Genomic DNA, 22,790 nt, shown 5'->3' with positions numbered 1-22,790 from the left:
GATCAGATGCTTTTGAGGACAGAGGAGAGATTTGGGATCTGATAGACCCCAGATAAAACAGGAAGATGATACAGTACAAGAAAATAATTACAAAAATATCATGTAATTAATGGGTGATAAGGCTGCACTATTGCAATAATTCAAGAGCGGATATTCATTTTATTAAAATGCCCGATGGTGACTGGTTCTCCTTACATCATAAGAAGGTTAATGTTGAAGAGGTCAGAATTAAGGTATTGGGGTTAAGTGTATGTAGCAGGATTTCCAGGCATTGGGCCTGATGTGGGTCTGCCACAGTTACCAGAAACGCCAGCAGCCCTTTTAAGCTGAATACCCAAGTGTGAGATTTGAGTCAAAGACCAGTCTTTGTTTTGTTTTGTTTTTTATATATTGGGGATGGGAGAAGGGAATGAGTGGGATACTCCTCTGGCTCAACTAGGTACAAACGGGACACTTTGAAGAAAAATGCCTTTCAGCAATGTCTTGACGCCGTCTGGATGCCGACCAACGCTTGCTGGTGCTTGAAAAACACTGACTTGCTGAACTGTACTTGAACTTGACTTCTGACACTCTGGTTAGCTCAAAAGTCCCGAACACTGCTCCCTCCAGTCCTTGCTGACTGAGGTAGCCTCTGAATACTGCTTCTGTTGCTACAACTCTCAACACTGTACACTGCACGCTGCACGCTGTACACTTAACACTTCAGGGCCCAACCGCTAGCTCCCCCTCTATACTTCAGGGTCCTCTCAATAGGCACCCCCTCTACACTTCAGGGTCCTCTCACTAGGCACCCCCTCTACACTTCAGGGTCCACACACTGGCACCCTCTTTGCTCTTCAGGGTCAACACTGGCACCCCCTTTACACTTGCTTCTGCACCGGCTAGCTAGCTCCTGGATCCCTACAACCTTCACCGGACTGGTCCCCTCTTTCTAGGCAGACCCCCAGGGGCAGTTTGCAGTACTCACGAACTGGCAATGCTTTCCTGAAACTTGACCCCTCTCAGCTCCGCTGGTCCTCGGCACACCGGATCCTCTCTGCAGCTCAGCTCAGCCCTCTGTCCCAACAGGCAAGCCGCCCGGGACACTTGATTCTTCTGACAGGAGGAGAGACAGCCGTACCCTCCCTCCTGGGACTCTGCTTCCCGCCAAAGACGCTGTGTCATGTGCTCCCCTCAAACTTATACCCACTCCCAGAATGCTGTGAGGCAGAATCTGCCTTTCTGGGGTAGATACAGACCTGAGTGTGCCATTGGCTGGGTTTCCTCCACTGCCCAATGAGAACCCTCTCATGGAGCACAGTGGGGAGACTCCCCAATCCCAACAGCCACACCTGGGAGACTTGACAGCCCAGCTGAAAATCATGGCCCTGCTGATAAGCAGACAAGGCCCACTATACTTTACCTAGCACCTACCTTGTAGGATGCTACATGTATATAGTAGGAGCAAAATTCTTTTTGGAGAAAAGGCATTGTGGGTAAGTGTTTAGTGGTGGTGGCTGAGATTATTGTTGGGGGTGTTAAAGGTTAAAGTATTGGGGGTTACTTGCCCATTCTTTTGGAAGGTTATTGTTAGAAGTCTAGAATTTAGGTATTGGGGTTATGTGCTCAGTGTTCGCAGAGAATAATGTTAGAAGTCTAGAATTAGGTTATTGGAATTAAGTGTTTAGTGTCTAAAAGAGATAAGTGTTAAGGAAAAGGGCTACAAAATAAGGCCCTGGTGTTGTGTTTAGTGTCAGTGACTTTGAGTGTTCAAAGAGAAGTATGGCCGAAGCCTTTTTAGGCTACACTTCTCATGTGGGTTACGGGAGTGCACTTACTTGTGTTCTCCTGTGACCCAAAATCAGCCAAGAGTGGACTAAGACATTCCAGGCTCTGAGAGGATCCCAACCATATTGTTAAGATCCACCCAGATGCCTGATGGGCAGCTGGTTCAGCTTCTCACCGCTGTCTGCTGAGACCAGAACAAGATCTAAATGATCAGTGGTCATGTGATCGTTCAGTTCTCAGGCTTAGAGCCAGCTGTGGACTGTATGTAAGTTTATTTTTTTTTCCAATTCCCATACTTCTACTTTAGAGCATTGTTGTTAGGTGTTCATTGTTAGGGGGTAGAGAGTGTTAGAGTGGCATTAAGAATAAAGGTACAGGGGTTAAGTGTTTTATAAACACAAATACTAAAACGAAATACGTTGTTGCACATATTCTATGAATGTTATTAACTTGAATCCTTTTTTTAATTTGTACTGCAATTAATTTATACCGGTAGGGTATATTCACTGGCACATACTCTACTAGGCTGACAATCCTTATTCAGGTCAAATGCAGTGTGATCTCCCATTCACAATACTCTAAAATCGGAGTACAAGCAGCTGATTAAATGCATGGTGTGATGGTTCATTCTGCCTCCGCAGTAAAACTGTCATGTTCAACCACACCCGGAACGTGCGTACACCCACAGGACGTTCATAAAAGAAGTGTACAGGATGTTTAAATAGATTTAAAAACTTCTTGTATAATGCAGTGAAATAATGCTCGTATGTATGAGCCCTGAGGAACACTTTTCAATTCCCATTACTTTTCAGAACAGAAGGCCAATTTCCCAGAAGTTTCCCAAACGCTTGACTGCCAGTGCCAGCAACATACCTATGCTGTAGTCTTATATTATACGGCCATTTTAGATCTAAAAACTCTTAGCGTAGTTCTTCCTTATCCAGGCAGGAAACTCAATTTTCAGACATGAAAGATCTCAGGCACTTTATATTATATTTGTAAATAGACGAGTCATTTATTATTCACGACTGTACGCCACCGAAAATAGGGCTTGAGTTGCTTGAGGAACCGTTTGCAAAGCTCTCTCTGGTGGCTAAGTGTCCTGTATCATTAATATCATGCCAGTATGGGGTGCCATTGCCCTTTCTGATATCCAGGCCAGGCCGTCATTGATGGCGCAGGAGAAGTTAATGTCCTAAACATTTCAGCTTCTGAAACCATTACTTTTTAGTGGACCACAGGGAACATAAAATCAGCCTTGCATGATTAACACATGAGAGACACTTTGGTTAGATGATTGAACCATGATCCATGAACTGCGATTGCTAAACTGTGCATCTGTGACTAGGTTTCTAAAATGTAAAAACAGGAGAATCCTCTAAAGAGACCTTATTACTTATTACTCTAGGTGGCAGTTAGACAAACTGATTCTAGAAACTGATATGAATATTTGACAAAGTAGTCTATGCTGTGTCAGATGTTGGTGAAAGAAATATTTTTTTCATTGAGTGTAAAGGATCAGTTTATTAACATGCTAAAATTTTCTCCCGGAGTCCCCTGGGAGTGCTCAAGCCAGGGCATCCTGCTGTGCTGCTTGCCTCCCCTAAACCTACTTTTAAAACCAGAAATGACATTTTCTATTCCTCAGTGCTCAGCATTTTGTTCGCAGTCCTCCCTATGACTGGAGAGGTGCCCCTCTAAACAGCTTTAATGGGAATCTACAATGTTTTAAATATATATTTCTCTATGGTTCATTGACGGGCGCAGTCTCTGATCTTCATATCAGTAGGGTTATACTGCCCCCTACAGGAGTAGGACACTAGGCAGAAAAAAGTTTATTCTGCGCAGTACTAAAATTTTTTTTTTCTTTTTACTGTGGTAAAAATGAACTACTACATGTGAATATTCCATATTTACCACATGTTGCCAGCAGGTGTTGCTAGAAACCATTTTTATCTAATCAGATATGGTGCTAAGTCTCACAGCGGGGAATGCTATGGGAATGGGAACACAAAAGCTCCCATTCTTAAAGCAAAGATGGTAAGATAGGGCACATGCGCGGCTTTCGATGATGGCGGATGCGCACTAAGAGAGCTCCGGCTTAACTCCGCTCCCACCTGTGCCCTGCACTGATTCATGAGCTTCCAATCACTCCAGAGTTAAGCCCCTACTTCCCTCACCCACCTAATCGTAAAAATTGGGTATCAAAAACCCACTCCGAGCTGTGGCCTTCCTTCTGTTTCCTAACTAGGCCTGCGACCGCACTGACACAGACCAGGAATTACACCCACAGGGTCTCTCCTCAACACAGCCTCATGCTTTCCAATCACCATTAACTCCTGATCTGCTGGATGAAAAACTCCAGACTTTATTACATCGAATACCCCATAAAATTGCTCAGGAAGTAGGGAAGATATCCCAGGAACTGTTTGGAGAACTGGACCAATTGGGGGAACGTACTGATGTGTTAGAGACCAAGTATGATGATATGACTCAATGTGTCCATGCTTTGGAGGAGGAGAATTCTTATTTCAAACATACTGTGTCTCAATTACAATTACATCAAGAGGATCTTGAAAACAGAGAACGGTGTAAAAATCTTCGGATAAGGGAAATCTCAGAAAATGTGAGTGAAAAAACATCCGATCTTCTGGGACTGTTCAATATCCTTGCACCTGATATTACAGACATTGATTGGCCCTTGGATAGGGTCCACAGGTCACTGGCCCCTAAACCCCGTGTTGGGGCCAGACAGAGGGACATTGCGGTATGATTTCATTATTACGAAAGCAAAGAAGCCCTTAGCTTGGCTACCCATAACCAATCGCATAGTAATTACAAAGGAGACAGGATCCAGACCTTTAGCGACCTTTCACCTATCACTCTGGCAAAAAGACAATCCCTACGACCCATCTCCTCCCACCTCCAATCCCATAAAATTCCCTACTATTGGGGTTTCCCATTTTGTCTAAGTGTCATGAAAGAAGGGGTCCAACGTGTTCTGCATGAGCTGCAGAGAGGAGACGCCTTTCTTAGGAACCTGGGTATCCCACCATTAGCTGCTGAAGACCTAATGCCACTACCCTCCATGCCAGGAGCCCCACCTGTTCCATCCAGGATCTGGGCCCCAGCCAGAGGAAGAAGGATAAGATCCTCCTCTACACCTCAACATTCTCATTTCAACTGACAGCTGACCTGAGCCTACCCTGTCTATCTTCCTGGATCCTCTACATGGTCTCGATACCATTTAGCCCTACACATTGTTTCACTTCCCTGGTTGTTCCTTGTTTGCAGAAGAGTTTTTTCTTTTCTTCCTCTTTCCTGACTTAAGTTGATGTTTTAACTTTAGAATGTTTATATGGGGACATTCACCTGTTTTTTTTTTTTTCATCCATTTTTACTACATTGAGAGCAGATCAGGGACCTCTGCTACGCCAATTCTTCTGAGTCTCCATGTTTCCCTCCATACCTTAGGGCTGCGGCTCTGGTTTCCTGAGACGCTACTGCCTTTCAGGCCTACGATTATTGTTTTCTTTTTTGTTCTGGCCAAATTGGCCTTTAGTTTATATGCTATTGACAGTTTTTTTTTACTATTTTCATGTGTTTTTCATGATGTGTTTATGCACATTTCATGCTATGTTTATAAAATGCTCACATACACTATTGGGGTTAACCCCCTTATGACTCGCTTCTGTGTGCTTTTTCTTGCTAGACTCTTATGGCTTTAAAAATTATATTATACAATGTAAAAGGCTTAAACTCAGTTGAGAAATGATGGTTGGCACGTAAGAAGTTTAAGGCCTCTGGGGCAGATGTGGTTCTAGTTCAGGAGATGCATTGGCAAGGCTGGAGTGGCGATACTGATTAAGCGTTCTTGTCCTATCCAGATTCAGTCCCACCTGGACCTCGATATGTGATCCTGAGCTGCAACTATCTATCCACCTCTTTTACGCTGATAAATATCTATGCACCTAATACTGGTCAGAGTTTCTTACTGAGACTTTCAAAGTGTTACAGCACTTTGCCTAATCTTTTACAATTGTTGGAGCGGGACTTCAATGTTGTGTTTTCTCCCACACGTGATAGGAGTTCCCTGTTCCAAACTGGCCCATCCTCCTTGACACAAGTCCTGGCTACTTCCTTACTGACATTATTCTGAGTTCACCACCTGTTTGATTCGTGGAGAAGGAGAATTAGGCATCCTACTGGTAGGCAATTTTCCTTTTTTTCCCCATCTCCCAAAATGTTCTCCAGATTAGATTATTTTTTTTACTCTGCTCCTCTTTTAACTAATTTGGTAGCATGAGAGCTTGGCCAGATAACCTGGTCTGATCATGCCCCTATTTACTTAGATCTCTCCCTGACAGCTGCTTTTCCCAAAAAGTAACATTGGCGACTCATTGAATCACTGCTCAGCCAGACAATTACCAAGGAGAAACTTTCTTGGTCTCTTCCCGAGTTTTATTAAGTTTAATGAGGGCTCTGTATTGGATGTCTGCACTCTGTGGGAGGCGCACAAGGCTTACTTCCGAGGGCAGTGTATCCCTGAGTGAACCTGCCTGAAGAGAGATGCGGTTGCTCAAAATACTTCTTTGCTGACTAAAGTGAGATCTGCGGAACATGTCCTTATGCTCTCCCCCACGATGGTCCACCTCCACGCAGTGATCTCTCTACGCAGTCAACTCAAATATTTTGCCCTGACAGATATAGCCAAGTCCCTATTTCGGGTGAAACAAAAATTCTATGAATATTCCAATAAACCCCATAGAATGTTAGTCTCTAGACTTAACCCCCGCCCTTTTCATTCTTTTCCTGACTTTCTAATACAACCCGATAGTGCATCTACACACTGTCCCAAATCTATGACTAGGGTCTTTGTTGAGTTCTACAATAAGCTCTATTACTGCCTTACTCCAGCCCACCATCCCCCCTTTAACCAGGAGGCCCTAGATGCTTTTCCTTAAAGATATTCATCTGCCCAAGCTGTCTTCATCTGATCTTCAGAAATTAAATGCCTCCATTACTGTGGAGGAACTTACCGCTATTGTCAAAGAGTTACAAACACATAAATCTCCTGGCCCTGATGGTCTTCCTTATTCATATTACAAGACCCATCTTCCCATTTTAGCTCCCCACCTATTATCCCTCTATAAATCTCTTCTTCGAGGTGAAGCTCCCCGGTCCTCCTTTGTCTTTTATCACTGCTATGCCAAAACCAGATAAGGACAATTAATAATAATAAGGACTATTCATAATAATAATAATTAATAATAATAAGGACCATATAAAGAATAAGGACTATTTCTTACAATTATAGACCAATTCCACTCCTTAATTTTGACTACAAGATCTTTACAAAGATCAGGTCATCTATACTCCTTTGTTCCGTAGTATCAGCGACATGCTGAAACACTGGAAGAATCACCCTACTTCATGATTGGGTAGGGTAAACATTTTGAAAATATCCATTATGCCTAAACCATGCCTAAAAATCCATTATGCCTAAACTGCTGTATTTTTTCGAAACATTTCCAGTGCCGGTGCCTATGTCTCAACTCAAATTGCTTAAATGCTGGTTTCTAGACTTTGTCTAGAATGACAAGGCCCATTGAATTGCTAGCTCGGTGGTCTTTGCTTTTAGAAAGCGAGGAGGATTGGGAGCCCCAGGATGTCCTTCAAATACTATTATGCCTCCCACCTCCGGTCGGTTGCCTCCTGGTCCTCTCAAATGGCCCGAATAGATGGTCAGAGATAGAGATGGGATCCCTACATCCAGAACATTCCTGCTCCCTGATCTGGTCTCCCTCTCTTCATTAAGATCTTAGACTGCATGAGTTATGTTTAGTGCCGATGCTTATTACCTTGAAAATCTGGGGTTTGTGCTCTGCCAAGTTCTCTCGCTCCTCGCCACACACTTCTTTATCAAATGTGCTTTTGAATCCCCTTTTTTCCCGATAGCTTTCTATCACAACCGGATGGAACCCTGAGCTTAGGCTACAATGTTCGAGCTTTGTCACTTTGTTCATCTGGTTACTCACAGATTCCTTACCTTCAAAGACATTTAAGCGAAGTATCACACACCCAAACATATGTTCTTCTCCTACCTTCAAATAAAACACTACCTCTCTACGCTTTCACCCTCTTTAACACTGCCTAAACCCACTACTTTTGAGTAGCTATGTGCCCAAGGCCAACATCAACTACATTTAATTTCCATTTATGAAATCCTCCACAAAGCATCCCTTTAACTGAAGACATGCATAATTACATGCGTAAATGGGTATGCTCCCCCATACATGGGTATGCTCCCCCAAAAAAAATTTTGCCTGTTTATTATGTATTCGGTCTGACCAGACTATCGAGGTTGAGCAGCCCTCCCTACCCCCAACACACACCTGTACTCAATCAGTGTCCACCATCAAGTGGATATAGGAGGAGTCCCCTGTAGTGCATTTGCACATTTTTCCCAGCAAGGAGTATTATCTCCAAGGGTTAGAAAGGCTGGATTCATCTCTTTTTCATGGATAGTGTAGGACCCACTGATAATGGGGTACTTTGACGCAGAAGTGGGCTTGAGCACGATATGGCCATATGGTGGGACCAAACCCCCATTTTTATTTATGGACTCTCTTCAGATTTGGTAGTAATTTCCTTTGCATTTGCGCGCTATTCTTTTTTAATATACATGTCTTTTGGTTCATAGCTGCAGCAGCTTTGGAAATACATGGGTATGCTCCCCCAAAAAAAAAAAAAAAATAAAAAATTTTTGCCTGTTTATTATGTATTCGGTCTGACCAGACTATCGAGGTTGAGCAGCCCTCCCTACCCCCCACACACACCTGTACTCAATCAGTGTCCACCATCAAGTGGATATAGGAGGAGTCCCCTGTAGTGCATTTGCACATTTTTCCCAGCAAGGAGTATTATCTCCAAGGGTTAGAAAGGCTGGATTCATCTCTTTTTCATGGATAGTGTAGGACCCACTGATAATGGGGTACTTTGACGCAGTAGTGGGCTTGAGCACGATATGGCCATATGGTGGGACCAAGCCCCCATTTTTATTTATGGACTCTCTTCAGATTTGGTAGTAATTTCCTTTGCATTTGCGCGCTATTCTTTTTTAATATACATGTCTTTTGGTTCATAGCTGCAGCAGCTTTGGAAATACATGGGTATGCTCCCCCAAAAATTTTTTTGCCTGTTTATTATGTATTCGGTCTGACCAGACTATCGAGGTTGAGCAGCCCTCCCCACCCCCCACACACACCTGTACTCAATCAGTGTCCACCATCAAGTGGATATAGGAGGAGTCCCCTGTAGTGCATTTGCACATTTTTCCCAGCAAGGAGTATTATCTCCAAGGGTTAGAAAGGCTGGATTCATCTCTTTTTCATGGATAGTGTAGGACCCACTGATAATGGGGTACTTTGACGCAGTAGTGGGCTTGAGCACGATATGGCCATATGGTGGGACCAAGCCCCCATTTTTATTTATGGACTCTCTTCAGATTTGGTAGTAATTTCCTTTGCATTTGCGCGCTATTCTTTTTTAATATACATGTCTTTTGGTTCATAGCTGCAGCAGCTTTGGAAATACATGGGTATGCTCCCCCAAAAAAATTTTTGCCTGTTTATTATGTATTCGGTCTGACCAGACTATCGAGGTTGAGCAGCCCTCCCCACCCCCCACACACACCTGTACTCAATCAGTGTCCACCATCAAGTGGATATAGGAGGAGTCCCCTGTAGTGCATTTGCACATTTTTCCCAGCAAGGAGTATTATCTCCAAGGGTTAGAAAGTCTGGATTCATCTCTTTTTCATGGATAGTGTAGGACCCACTGATAATGGGGTACTTTGACGCAGTAGTGGGCTTGAGCACGATATGGCCATATGGTGGGACCAAACCCCCATTTTTATTTATGGACTCTCTTCAGATTTGGTAGTAATTTCCTTTGCATTTGCGCGCTATTCTTTTTTAATATACATGCGTAAATGGTCCTCCATACTTCAAAGTCCTGTCCCTCTACCTTGCTGGGCCAAGATATAGTCCTCCTCATCTTAGACTTCCAGATGTGTGGTACAGAGCTTTTAAAGTGCTGATGGTACACAACACCACCAAGACCCTTCAATTTTCTTTCTATGTTGGCATTGTGGTAAGGCAAAGGGTACCCACTATCACATTTTTTGGCAATGTGAGTGTATAGACCCTTTTTTGGAAATGGTAATGTCTCTTCTACAACGAATGCTTGAGGTATCACTTCCACTAGACCCAATACACTGTCTTCTAGGCCTCCCAATTCCTGACATTGGAAAACTCTCAAACAAACCAGTTTCATATATTTTATTAGCAGCCAAGAAAACAATTCTGATACACTGGTTGATCTCTACATTTCCTTTCCAAACCCAGCTCCTACATGGTATTTCAGAGATTCAGAGAATGTAATAACTGCTTTAGTAGGCAATGTCGTGTCCCAGTTCACCAAGATATGGGGCCCCTCCGGCCAATCTGAGTAGGGATCCCCTCCCTTATCTTGATTGCGCTTTTGTCTAAGGTGACATCGAATGAGGATGACCCGTTGGTTTTCCATATCTCCACTTTGAATTACAACCCCTGGTGTATGTTTGTAGACTCTTTTGTTACCTTCCTTTTTGCATAAGGTCTGCTATACACGATCCTTATTGATATACTCTCATGCTGTACGTGGAAATTATCTACTTAGTACCTATGAACGATCTTTTTTCTTTTTTTTTTTTTTAAGTTCCACAACTTGCTTTGTTTATTACTGTTTTTCCATTGTATTACAATATCTATTTTCTTGCATACTTTGTATTCTTAAAAACTTTAAAAAAAAATACAATTTATAAAAAAAAAATATGGCAACATCTTAAATGTCATCTTAAAATAAAGAAAAATATGCAGTATGTAGAACATCTCTAAAATACAAACACATTACTTATGTTTTATCTCTTTAAATACCATGCAGAGTACATACAAAAAATAGTTAATCTGCCGTAAATGCCCTCAGCTTCTAATTTCTGTTGTTGACCAACAACAGACAGCAATTTTGTGGGCTCAATTATGTTAGCCCTACCAAGTTTGTCTTTTGTTAACCTACTGAAACTATTCCCTTATACTCATCCCCTGAACATAGATAGCTATTATTCTGTAGTCCAAGATAAGAACTGGAAGAGCTAATTAGACTCCTGGAGATAATACAAGAAATGTGCATAGGTCACAGGGCAGCCCTGATAAGATCAAGGTGTTTTATTGAAAAGATATAATGAAACACATTCAGCCTTTGCTCAATACTTTATTGAAACACCTTTGGCACCAATTACAGCCTTGATTCTTTTTGAGTATGATGGTACAAGCTTGGCATATGTATTTTTGGGTAGTTTCTCCCATTCTTCTTTGCAGGACCTCTCCAGCTCAATCAGATTGGATGGGGAGCGTCGGTGCACAGCCATTTTCAGATCTCTCCTGAGATGTTCATTCGGGTTCAAGTCTGGGCTCTGGCTGGGCCACTCAGGGACATTCACAGAATTGTCCTGTAGCCACTCCTTTGTTATCTTGACTGTGTGCTGCTTAGGGTCGTTGTCAATGTTGGGAGATGAACCTTCACCCCAGTCTGGAGGTCCAGAGCACTCTGAACCAGGTTTTCATCAATGATGTCTCTGTACATTACTGCATTCATCTATCCTTCGATCCTGACTAGTCTCCCAGTTCCTGCTGCTGAAAAACATCCCCACAGCATGATGCTGCCACCACCACCATGCTTCATGGTCACCTGTCCTCCATCTATCTCATCAGAATGCATGTGCTCCCATTGTGGAGACTCTTTAAAGGTAGAGTTAGGGACTGCAGATATCAGGGTGCCTTGGCGCGGCCTGCAGCTTACGCATGTATTTGCAAATGTGTGCAACTAAACCCCTGTTTTTAACGCATACTGTTAGACAGGTTAATTTGGCTGGTTGCTGGCTGGTTGGTAAGTAGTGCCTGGAAATACCTTCGTTTTTGATCTGCGTTTGCAGTTCCAGTGCTCCTTACTATCTAGACCAGTTATAGGTGGAGGAGGTGACCACTTTTTGCAATATCGTATAATGTTTATATTGGTCAGGCAACACACTGACACCTTCGCTGCCATTGTGCTATGTGCTGGGTGTTCAGTGTGACCCTGCGCCTTTAAGGAGGGGTGGGCTCCCTCCAGTCACCTGTCCTCCATCTATCTCATCAGAATGCATGTGCTCCCATTGTGGAGACTCTTTAAAGGTAGAGTTAGGGACTGCAGATATCAGGGTGCCTTGGCGCGGCCTGCAGCTTACGCATGTATTTGCAAATGTGTGCAACTAAACCCCTGTTTTTAACGCATACTGTTAGACAGGTTAATTTGGCTGGTTGCTGGCTGGTTGGTAAGTAGTGACTGGAAATCCCTTCGTTTTTGATTCATGGTAGGGATGGTATTGGCCAGGTAATGAGCGGTGCCTGGTTTCCTTCATGCATGAGGCTTGCCTTTCAGGCCAAAGAGTTCAATCTTTGTTTTATCAGACCAGATAATTTTGTTTCTCGTGGGCTGAGAGTCCTTCAGGTGCCTTTTGACAAACTCCAGATGGGCTGTCATGTGCCTTTTACTGGGGAGTGGCTTCTGTCTGGCCACTCCACCATACAAGCCTGATTGGTGGAGTGCTGCAGAGATGGTTGTTCTTCTGGAAGGTTCTCCCCTCTCCACAGAGAAACGCTGGCGCTCTTTCAGAGTGACCATCAGATTCTTGGCCACCTCCCTGACTAAGGCCCTTCTCCCCCGATCGCTCAGTTTGGCCGGGCAGCCCGCTCTAGGAAGAGTCCTGGTGGTTGTTAACTTCTTCCATTTATGGATGATGGAGGCCACTGTGCTCATTGGGACCTTCAATGCTGCAAACATTTTTTTGTACTCTTCCCCAGATCTGTGCCTCAATACAATCCTGTCTCAAAGGTCTACAGACAGTTTCTTGGACTTCATGGCTTGGTTTGTGCTCTAACATGCACTTTTAACTGTGGGACCTTATATAGACAGGTGTGTGCCTTTCCAAATCATGTCCAATCAACTGAATTTTCCACAGGTGGACTCCATTTAAGTTATAAAACATTTTAAGGATGATCAGTTGAAACAGGATGCACCTGAGCTCAATTTTGAGTGCCATGGCAAAGGCTGTGAATACTTATGTACATGTGATTTTCTTTTCCTTTTTATTTTTAATACAATGTCAAAGATTTCAAACAAACTTCTTTCACATTGTCATCATAGGGTATTGTTTGTAGAATTTGGAGGAAAAAATTTATTTAAACCAATTTTGGAATAAAGCTATAACATAACAAAATGTGGAAAAAGTGAAGTGCTGTGAATACATTCTGGATGCACTGTATGTAAGTTGCACATTGGGTTATTTTCCCTTTATTTTCATGTTTCACAACAGGAAGTGAGAGGAAAACTCTTTCTTAGTTGCCACATGAAATGATGACCCCATTGCAGGGCTGGACCAAGCCAAAGGCAGGGGAGGCTCTTACCTTGGACCCTGTGATATGGAAAGCACTGCTGCTGCCTCTCCTGCCTCTCCATTGCAATTTGACACATTTAACCTGGATGCCAGGGAACCGTCCCAACACTGCCCTATAGAATGATATCTCCTAACCTCCTGTCCTGTGGACAACAGTAAAATGTTGAATTTCTCAAAACAATTTTCTGTCCCAGTATTCACTAGGACAAATCAAAAGTGTACGTCTAGAGGGACACAAAAAGTATTTGCCAATTTATCCAAAGCTAAGACATTATTTTGACTATAGGTACACTTTTCTTATTACCTTTTTTTTCCTGTTCATATTCGTTAACACTTACCAGGTTTACATCTGCTACATCTTCTGCCTTGAAAATCTGGCAAGCACTGGCACTGCCCATCGATTGGGTCACAGCTTGAACCTGGCAAAGTTCCAACAGGGTCACAGTCACAATTCTGACAGCCCAGTAGATTCACAGCAGATATATTGAAGGTATGGGTGACACAGACACTGCAACGTGGCCCCGTTACAGAAGCCTTGCACAAACACTGTCCGGATAAAATATCACAGGCCTGTGAGCCATTTATGGTGCCAGATCCATCACATTGGCAGGGCAGGCAAGACATGGAGCCATTTTGTGTGGATTTGTAGTAGCCATGCAGGCATTCATTGCACTGCCTTCCTCCGACATTAGGCTGACAGACACATTGGCCTGTCATAGCGTCACAAACTGTTCCAGGAATAATCCCTTCCGTGTGACACTCACAGGGTTTACAACCATCAGCAGACAACCCATAATAGTTGTCAATACAGGTGTCACAGCGGAGTCTGCTGACATTCTCTCTGCATTTACATTGTCCGCTGGTGGGATTGCAGAATTGATTAATGGAGCCATAAGCGTTGCACATGCATTGTGTACAGCTCTCTTGGCCTAATATGTCTTGTTTGTAGCCCAGTTTACAGCGATCACACAGAGGGCCTGCAATGACAAAAAATATGGTTATTCATGGTTATTGCACTGACTCAGGAAAAATAGGGGTTGATTTACTAAAGGCAAATATACTTTGCTCTTTTCAAGTGCAGTTGCACTCATTTCTATAGTAAATGTAATGTGGTGAAGTTTCACTTTGTAAAGAATACCCAATCAGGTGAAAAAAATAAATAAATAAAACAAAGCATATTTACTTGCATGTCATTTGATAATGAAAATCAGCAAAGCTTTACTGCATTTACTAAACTCTGGGGAAAATAAGAGGCAACTGCACAGTCTATTTGCCTTTAGCAAATTCACCCCATTGTGTTGTGTATTTAAAGGGATGCTCCATTTAAAACAAAATTCTAAAAAAAAAAATAATAAAAAATAAATAAATAAAAGATATACCTTTATAATTTAACACAAGCCATTTAGGAATTTAATGTTATTAACAATTATACTTCAATCTCAAACTGGTGGTTGGGGGGCAACCTTTACTATCGACAGATGGGTGTCTGTAAAATCATGAACATGTGCCTACTCTAGGCTCTATTGCTCATTTCTACCTATCCTAAATGACCTAGAGTGTGTGGACAGGTAGGTTACCTAAAAGTCTAAGTTTGGCATCTTTCCACCCTTCCTACCTACCTATACATCAAAAGAAGCCAAGCGCTGATAGGGATTGAACAACTACATCATTGCTCCATGACACAGAATATCCCTGTATAGACACCAACATATAAATGGATTCTCCCATTTAAATACTTTTTTAAAGTGTCATATATAAACCATGAAGGGTCCCTTTTTGATGGTACAGACCTTTGAAGTATGTCTTTACATTAGGAGAGAGACCCTTTCCTCCCAGAAACATCAGTTTATATATAACACCTCAGTAAAGCTTTTGAATAACAGATCCATTTCATATGATGGCAATTACTCTGGAATTCTCTGTGAAAAAAAAAAAAACAAAAAACATTGCCATCTATTTTTTTTGCTCTGAGCCCTTGCTGATGAAGCATTTGGGTATGATGCCCTGTATGGACTTCCTAAGTATCTACCTTTGGACAAAACTTAGACTTTTCCTACTATAAGCCACAAGATTCTATTGGGCATGCAAAGTCACAAAGTACTGTATATATCCACACTAAAAGCCAGTAATGTGACCAAAAGTCCTAACAGATGTGTCCACAGTTGACTGCATTCTGACATTATCTGTAGAATGCTGGCAAATAAAGATGTCTTTAAACATGGGGGACAGATATCACAGAATTTTTTTTCATCCACCATGTTTCAGCAATATCATCCACTCCAAGAATACACCAATATTCAGACTGCTTATTTGTTTTGTGACAAGACATGCAGATACTGTACTTTACAGTGTATTCATGTGTACTCATGATCATGTGTGCTTATGGTCTGTACCCTCAACTCCCTATGTCTCTTGCAAGGGCTCGTTTATGGTGACTTAATACTTTTACATGAATATTAATAGAAATTTTAAACTTTAGCATTATGGTGTCCTGAGGTTCCTTTCGTGCATCTTGCTAGAAAAGAGGGCTAGATGCTATTGGAAAAAGGCATACTCACTGGTGTTTCTGTTTCTGGCCAGTACTCTGAATGTCTGGCCAAGGGTCTGGTATGCGTAGCACCTTCCAAAAGTATGCTAGAATTAGTATAGGTTTGCTGTTAGTGTAGGCAATACATAGTTGGCTCAAGGTTAGGCCTGAGCTGTGTAAACTGGGTCAGGGTTACTTTAGGTCAGGGCTGGATGACTCATCAGGCAGCTCTCTATAGGAATTCTCCCTGGTCTAGAGGTTTGTAGAAACTTCCAGAGCTGGAGGGTGGGAGCAAGGAGGGGCTACAATAAAAAGGAATGAACCTATACGCTACCAATGAGGTAAAGGAGTGTGGAAATAGCAACAGAGAAGAAAAAATAAATGAAGTATAATGGAGCACCAGAAATCAGCAGCTAATTCAGTAGTGTCACCACATACTAACCAAATTGAGAGAGAGTGAGGAATCAGCGCTAGATGTCTAAAATTGGTGAACCATAAAAAATCACTGATGGAGATATAGAAACATATACATTCTAGATGAGAACAATAATAATATATGCACAATAATAACGCAATAAGATGAAGTATAAAGTCCAGTGGCAGTGATCAATAAGGTGCTCTTGTGTTAGATAGTAAATAAAAGATAAAAATAGGAAAAAGTGCTAATCACCTATTAGCACTTTTTCCTATTTTTATCTTTTATTTACTATCTAACACAAGAGCACCTTATTGATCACTGCCACTGCACTTTATACTTCATCTTATTCCGTTATTATTGTGCATATATTATTATCGTTCTCATCTAGAATTTATATGTTTCTATATCTCCATCGGTGATTTTTTATGGTTCACCAATTTTAGACATCTAGCGCTGATTCCTTACTCTCTCTCAGCCAGGAGGGGCTGTTGTGCATATTTATGAGGTTCTCAGGACATTTCCCAGCAAATGGACTGGCAGGGGGCAGACTCACCTCATAAATAGACACGGACTATGCCAGCAGGGGGGCTATGGGAGAAGTTAGCCTGGAGGGCTAGTGAAAGGAGCAGCTGCAGCCACATGGGTTGGCAATGCCTGAAGAGGTGGTGCTGGGATCAGTAGCCACAGGAGAGGTGTAAGCTGGATACTGAAATTTTGCTACACATCTAAGGGCCTTGGGTTCCTGCCTGTAATGGGTCATTGCTTCATCTGACATATTCAAAGTATTCCTGCAGGGTTCTGCAAGCAAGTGTGTGCTGGGGTGAAGAAGAGGCACTGTATATAGAGACTGTATATAGGAAGAGTTGTTCCTGAAGTTGTTGTTGAAGTTAATTGGGTCTCCCATAACCTCACATCCCTATCCAAGTTATTATTCCTCAATAAACATAAAAAACAAAGTCACAGACTGTTCTCTGACTCAAGAGTGCCTGTGAAAATTAGGTGTGCCTGGCTGTGCAGGGTGGGGGATCCCAGCCACTTGCAGCTCCTTAGGGGTGCGCTACCCTATGTATTTTGGGGGGATCATGTTTTTTTATTTTTTCTTGGAATTCCTCTTAAAAATGAATACCAGACTCCTATCTAGAATAAGAGTCTGATATGGATATACAGAGGGACCCAACGTGTTTTTTTTTCCTGCAGGACATATGGCCTGGGGTACGCCATCTTTGACACCATTAGCATGTAATGTGAGCGACTCCCTTACAGTCCTAGGGCAAGGTCATCCAGCACCCAGGGCAATTAAGCCAAACTGCGTTCTCCCCCCTGTTATGTTTGAGCTTAGGGGATCCTACCCACAATAGTCATCTGCTTGTCAAAAGGAGAGTTGTCATTAAGATTGGAGTCATCGCAAGCACTGAACTGGCTCTCTACTGCTCTCCTCCCTGCTCCCAGCACTTGGTTGATGGGAATATTGATGGGTGTGTCACTACTCCTGTCAGGCATATAATCAGAATGGCGGCGCTCCCATCCCTGCAGTATACAACTGTGTCCAGGGCAGCCGTTCCTTCTGTCCAACCCTTGTCCCAGCCCTGCTCCCTTATACTTGTTATACAAATGGTGGGTCTGGTTGAGTGTCTGTATACCACAGCTTTTCGCTTGTCTGTCTCTTTGGATTTATTTTGGCCATTTTATGGGACTTTATGGGATAGTATTGGAAAGTACTTTAGATGAGGATTGAGGGTAGATACGCCTAGCCCTTTTACTGGAGATGCTCTAATATATTGGTTTTACTCCGTTTGTCTTTTATCCTCTATCTGGTTGAGTCATATCATATGTTTGTATGGGTGCATGGATCCAGAGGAAGAGAGCACACTGCAAAACACATTGATCTAATAATGCCATTTGGAGTTGAAAATACCCGTCTAATATACTGTATGAGATATGGCAACTGTAAAAACTGTTTTGTACCCTTGTATTTTATCAGGATTTTAAGGATATAATAAAGACTGACTTAATCTATGTCATTGTCTGATATATGTTCCCTCTTAGGCACATTTATTGTCTCATTTATCGCTCACTTTAACCTGTTTTTCTTTGAGGATTTGGAGAAAAGACTTGTATTGTATGTAAATAGGGATGGTGCCAAATGAGGGTATTTTTTTTTTGTGTGAAGGTGGCAATTTGGTAGAAGTATGGCTTTCCTTCCAGATGTCAGAGCCTCCAGTAAGGACAGTTAGCAAACACACTGTGTTGCTTCAGGACAAAAAAACCTCCATTCAAAGTTCAGCCTCAGAGAGGAAATTCAGGTGCACGCCCTGGTTGCAACAGAAGCATATGGAAGAAATGGACTGGATGGTGGCACTCCAAAAAATTAGTCCTTTATTAAAGAAAACAAAAATACTAAATACATGAAGGATAATCATACCACAGCGGAGGTGATGACACTGTCTGATATAAAGGACTAATTTTTTGGAGTGCCACCATCCAGTTCCATAAGGACTGTAAGCAGCTCAGTTTTGGGTGGGGCTTACTTTGCCCAAGGGAGACCTGGAGAAAGCGCTCATTAGTGCCCCTAGAGGTGGGCTGAGGCTTCTGTTTAATGCAAAGAAGGCATTGAGGCAGCACTCTAACTTAAAATTGGTAACTTCTCCTTAGAAAGCATAATTAACTCCTTGTGGTTTGTGGCACAGTTCTTTAACCAATTACACTCTGTACACTATAGATAACAGTTAATCAATATAGTTCACAACTCTTCTCTCTGTATTGTGCAGCATTTCTGAGCTAGTTCCATGACTCAGAAATGCTGGGTGCCAGCCCACTCACACATCACCTCACTCTCAGTGACATTGATTTGAATGTTTCGCTTAATGATTGTACATATTCCATGCTTATTCTTTTCCCGAGGCCTTACTCCATCTTCTGTGACTTCCATGCTGTGTGCCTAGGAATGCCGTGTGCCATGATATCAAACCCAGTATTGGGGTTCCCATTGCTAGGGAAGGAGCTAAGTACAAAAGCTCCCTTACTATTAGGGCCATAACATGGCTTCAATACACATTCCTGTACATATTCTTCTAAATGCCCCTTCCATCAGTCCATTATTCAGCAGCAAGAGTCCATGTCCCTGGAACCCTAACTAGGTTCCCACCTAAGGGTGGGTTTTAGGCAAAAATGGCAATCACATTGTAGCTTAGCTCCTGTTTCCTTCCCATGCATACAGCGACTCAGACTGCTGATCTCCTGCATTTATGTACTTCTCAGGCACAAGAACAGCTTAGATCAGCATGACTCAGCATAATCAGCAAAACCTATTAACTGTTTTCCCCAGCACAGGGCAGTACTTCTTAAAAAGCCCAGAAAGACTCAACCAGCATAGTTCAAGGGATTGTAAAGGCGGAAGGTTTTTTTTTTTATCTTAATGCATTCTATGTGTGCAGCATCCCCCCTTGGCTCCTTTAATACTTACCTGAGCCCATCTTTATCCAGGAATTGGATGAGACAACACCGGCGCAATTGGCCTCCGCTGCTGTCAAAGTCAGTCAGCCAATCAGGAGAGAGAGGGGGGTCGCGGCTCCATGTCTGAATGGACTCAGGGAGCTATGACTCGGCTCAGGTGACCCCATAGCAAGTTGCTTGTTGTGGGGGCACTTAACAGGAGGGAGAGGCCAGGAGCACCAAAGAGGGACCCAAGAGGAGGAGGATCTGTACAAAGCCAACTGCACAAAGCAGGTACTGTAAGTACAACATGCTTGTAATTAAAAAAAAAAAAAAAAAAGATGAGACTTTACAACCACTTTAACCCTTGCTTCTCAGGACTTTCCAGCTCTGCACGGCAGCATAACTAAACAGTGCAATTAACCCACATGCGATAAACAGTTATAAAGAGAAAGCAAGCAGGGCAATCAGAACCACACAGTGGTGCACTAAAACATAATAAAAAAATAGAAAACACTCAATACAGAAAACCCCTCGGAAACACCTGCTTACAGAGTAATGGCATCACTAAAATTCTCTCCAAGTTGCCCGAGAGTAGCAGTCAGAGACAGCAGTGCCTTAGATTTCACACTGCAGGTATACATATGTGAGGCTGTAGATACAAGAGTACCTAGGCACCTTCACATACCAGAAAGTGTGCCATCATTTATTAGGAGGAATCCCACACAAACAAGTAACATTTTCAGGATGATGCTTAGGCACAGTTAACATTCCTAAAAAACATAGCAAATCCTAACTTTTTGAGTTAAGAGAGATAGTAAACTGTGATGTTTCTGGAAAACTTGTAAAGCTTTAACATTTAATTACAATTATTGTTATAAATCTAATTTTGCTATCACAACATAAGAAACTATGTTTATTATTTAAATTTATACTGCAATGTGGTGTGTCTTGGTGCCCCCCCCCCCCCCCCAATAATACCCCCATTTTTTCTTATTTCCCACCTCTTGCACTGTTTGTAAACCTTTATTGTAATATCTAATTCTGAACATAATCATACCAACTGCACAAAATAAGATACGCAATAAGCAACAAAGATCATAAAGGTCGACAAATAAAAGCAATCTTTTTTTTAAACAAGCTACATTTTTGAAGAATAAAATATTTGCACATAAATAGTTAATTCCTGAGAAGGCTACTGCTCTGTGTTTGCCATGTTCTATTTATTGTTCCGTCATTTGCATATTCCATGACTAGGAGGTGGGGACTTCTCTCACTATCAATTTGTGAAAAATTAATGCTTTAATTCCGTATTTTCATGAGGAAGAGAAAAAAAACATGGCTGCAGCGAGGCAGTGATTAATGACAACATTACTGGGCTTGGCCTGAAATTTATTCAGAATATATTACAATTATTTTTTATAACTATCTGCTAATTATCATTTCACACCCTTCTAAGGATGTGATCATTTAAAATTGTGATAAGCACAGCACTATTTTAAATTAGGAAAACTTAAGAAAAAAAAAAAGTAAAATTGGAAAAGTAAGGGAAGATGTTTTGACCTGGTTTAAAGAATGTTCTCTATAGGTTACAAACCAGTGTATATTAAAGATGATAACATTTATGACTGAGTATATAAAATCTAAAATGTATCAGAACAAATGTCTATTTTAAAGAAGGGAATAAAGTATGGATGATGTTTTCAGGCACACGGCTGACTTCCTGACCAGCAGTTCCAGCTATCACTTTGTTTCAAAATTGTGCCTAATATGTAAAACATGGATTTAAATATGAAAATAAAGAAACACAAGTTGCAGCAAAGTAACATAAATTAAAAAAAATGTTTTTGCAGATTTTATATATTTTTATGAATAAGGTACATTGGGGCCCTTTTAAAACAAAGCTTGCAGTGCAATGCAAGGTGTACTTATAATATATGGGCCTCACCCCCTGTAAAAATTGCCTGATTATTGCATGTCCAGGTCATTGTCCAATGAGTGGTTCCAATGAGTGGTTCCAATGAGTGGTAAAGCACATCTACAGCTTTAGCCTTTTCAATTTTCCCATCTTCTCCCTGAACCTCCCATAACTATTTATTTTTTTTAATTACTTAAATGTATGACTTAATTCCAGGTATCTTTTGTCATGTCACAGGTCCTTCCTCTTTTTCTCCAGTTATGGCAATGGGTGGACCTTACTGTAACATCACTCACAAAAAGAAGTGTGAGCACAGTTTAATGCTGCAGTACTGTAATCCTAGGCTGGCTTGATGGTGCACCCCCAGGGGGCAAGGCTGTGACAGCCTGGTCTCACAGGAAGTGGTTGAATGATGCTGGTTGTCATTCAACCCAGAATTGATTGGCAGTGGCTGAATGCCCTCCAAGGTAAGGTGAAGTTGACAACAAGGTGAGTATCAGTAGAATCAATCTTTATTCAATCCAATGGAGTACATGTGTTCCGAAAATGGAGCCAATGGCTTCATTTTTATTTATTATTACTCACCTTGCTGCCGACTTTACCTTACCTTGGAGGACTTTTGTGTGTGGATGGAGAACGCCTGTCAGACACAGTGAGTGAAGAGTGCTCTAGCCCATTTTACATAGTTACATAGTTAGTGAGGTTGAAAAAAGATACCAGTTCATCCAGTTCAACCTATGATGTGTGTGTGTGATTGCAAACAGTACTTCGTATACCCCTGTTTGTTGTGATTCTTAAGGTGCCCATCTAATAGTTTTTTTAAGCTATCGATGCTCCCTGCTGATAGCACTGCTTGTTCCCTATGCTAGGGTTACCAGTACAGTATTTGTACAATGATATCATATCCCCTCTCAAGCATCTCTTCTCCAGAGAGAATAAGTTCAATGCTTGTAGTCTTTCCTCATAGCTGATGTCCTCCATTCCCCTAATTATTTTTGTTGCAGTCTTCTCTGTACTCTCTCCAGTTCCAGCACATCCTTCCTGAGGACCGGTGCCCAAAACTGAATGGCATTCTCCAGATGCGGCCGGATCAGTCTTGTAGAGTGGGAGATTAATAGTTTTATCTCTGGAGTGAATCCCCCTTTTTATACATGCCAGTATTCTGTTGGCTTTGCTTGCAGCTGCTTGGCATTGC

At 42.0% G+C, this 22,790-nt stretch overlaps 1 protein-coding gene across 1 annotated transcript in view; it reads right to left on the bottom strand.

Annotated features, from left to right (window-relative positions):
- The window catches only part of USH2A (usherin), a gene marked incomplete at its 5' end in the record, with an annotated part of 1,334,617 nt that overhangs the window by 1,100,144 nt on the left and 211,683 nt on the right, over window positions 1-22,790 (bottom strand). Inside the window, one exon of the mRNA XM_082250984.1 lies at window positions 13,639-14,277. Coding sequence (XP_082107110.1) covers window positions 13,639-14,277 — 639 coding nt within the window. The remainder of the gene's footprint in view (window positions 1-13,638; window positions 14,278-22,790) is intronic.

This window comes from Pelophylax lessonae (genome assembly GCF_965119305.1).
Source record: "Pelophylax lessonae genome assembly, chromosome: 3".
NCBI classification, from domain to species: domain Eukaryota; kingdom Metazoa; phylum Chordata; class Amphibia; order Anura; family Ranidae; genus Pelophylax; species Pelophylax lessonae.
Note: the sequence above shows the minus strand (reverse complement) of the source record. Positions and strands in the feature narration are given on the sequence as shown.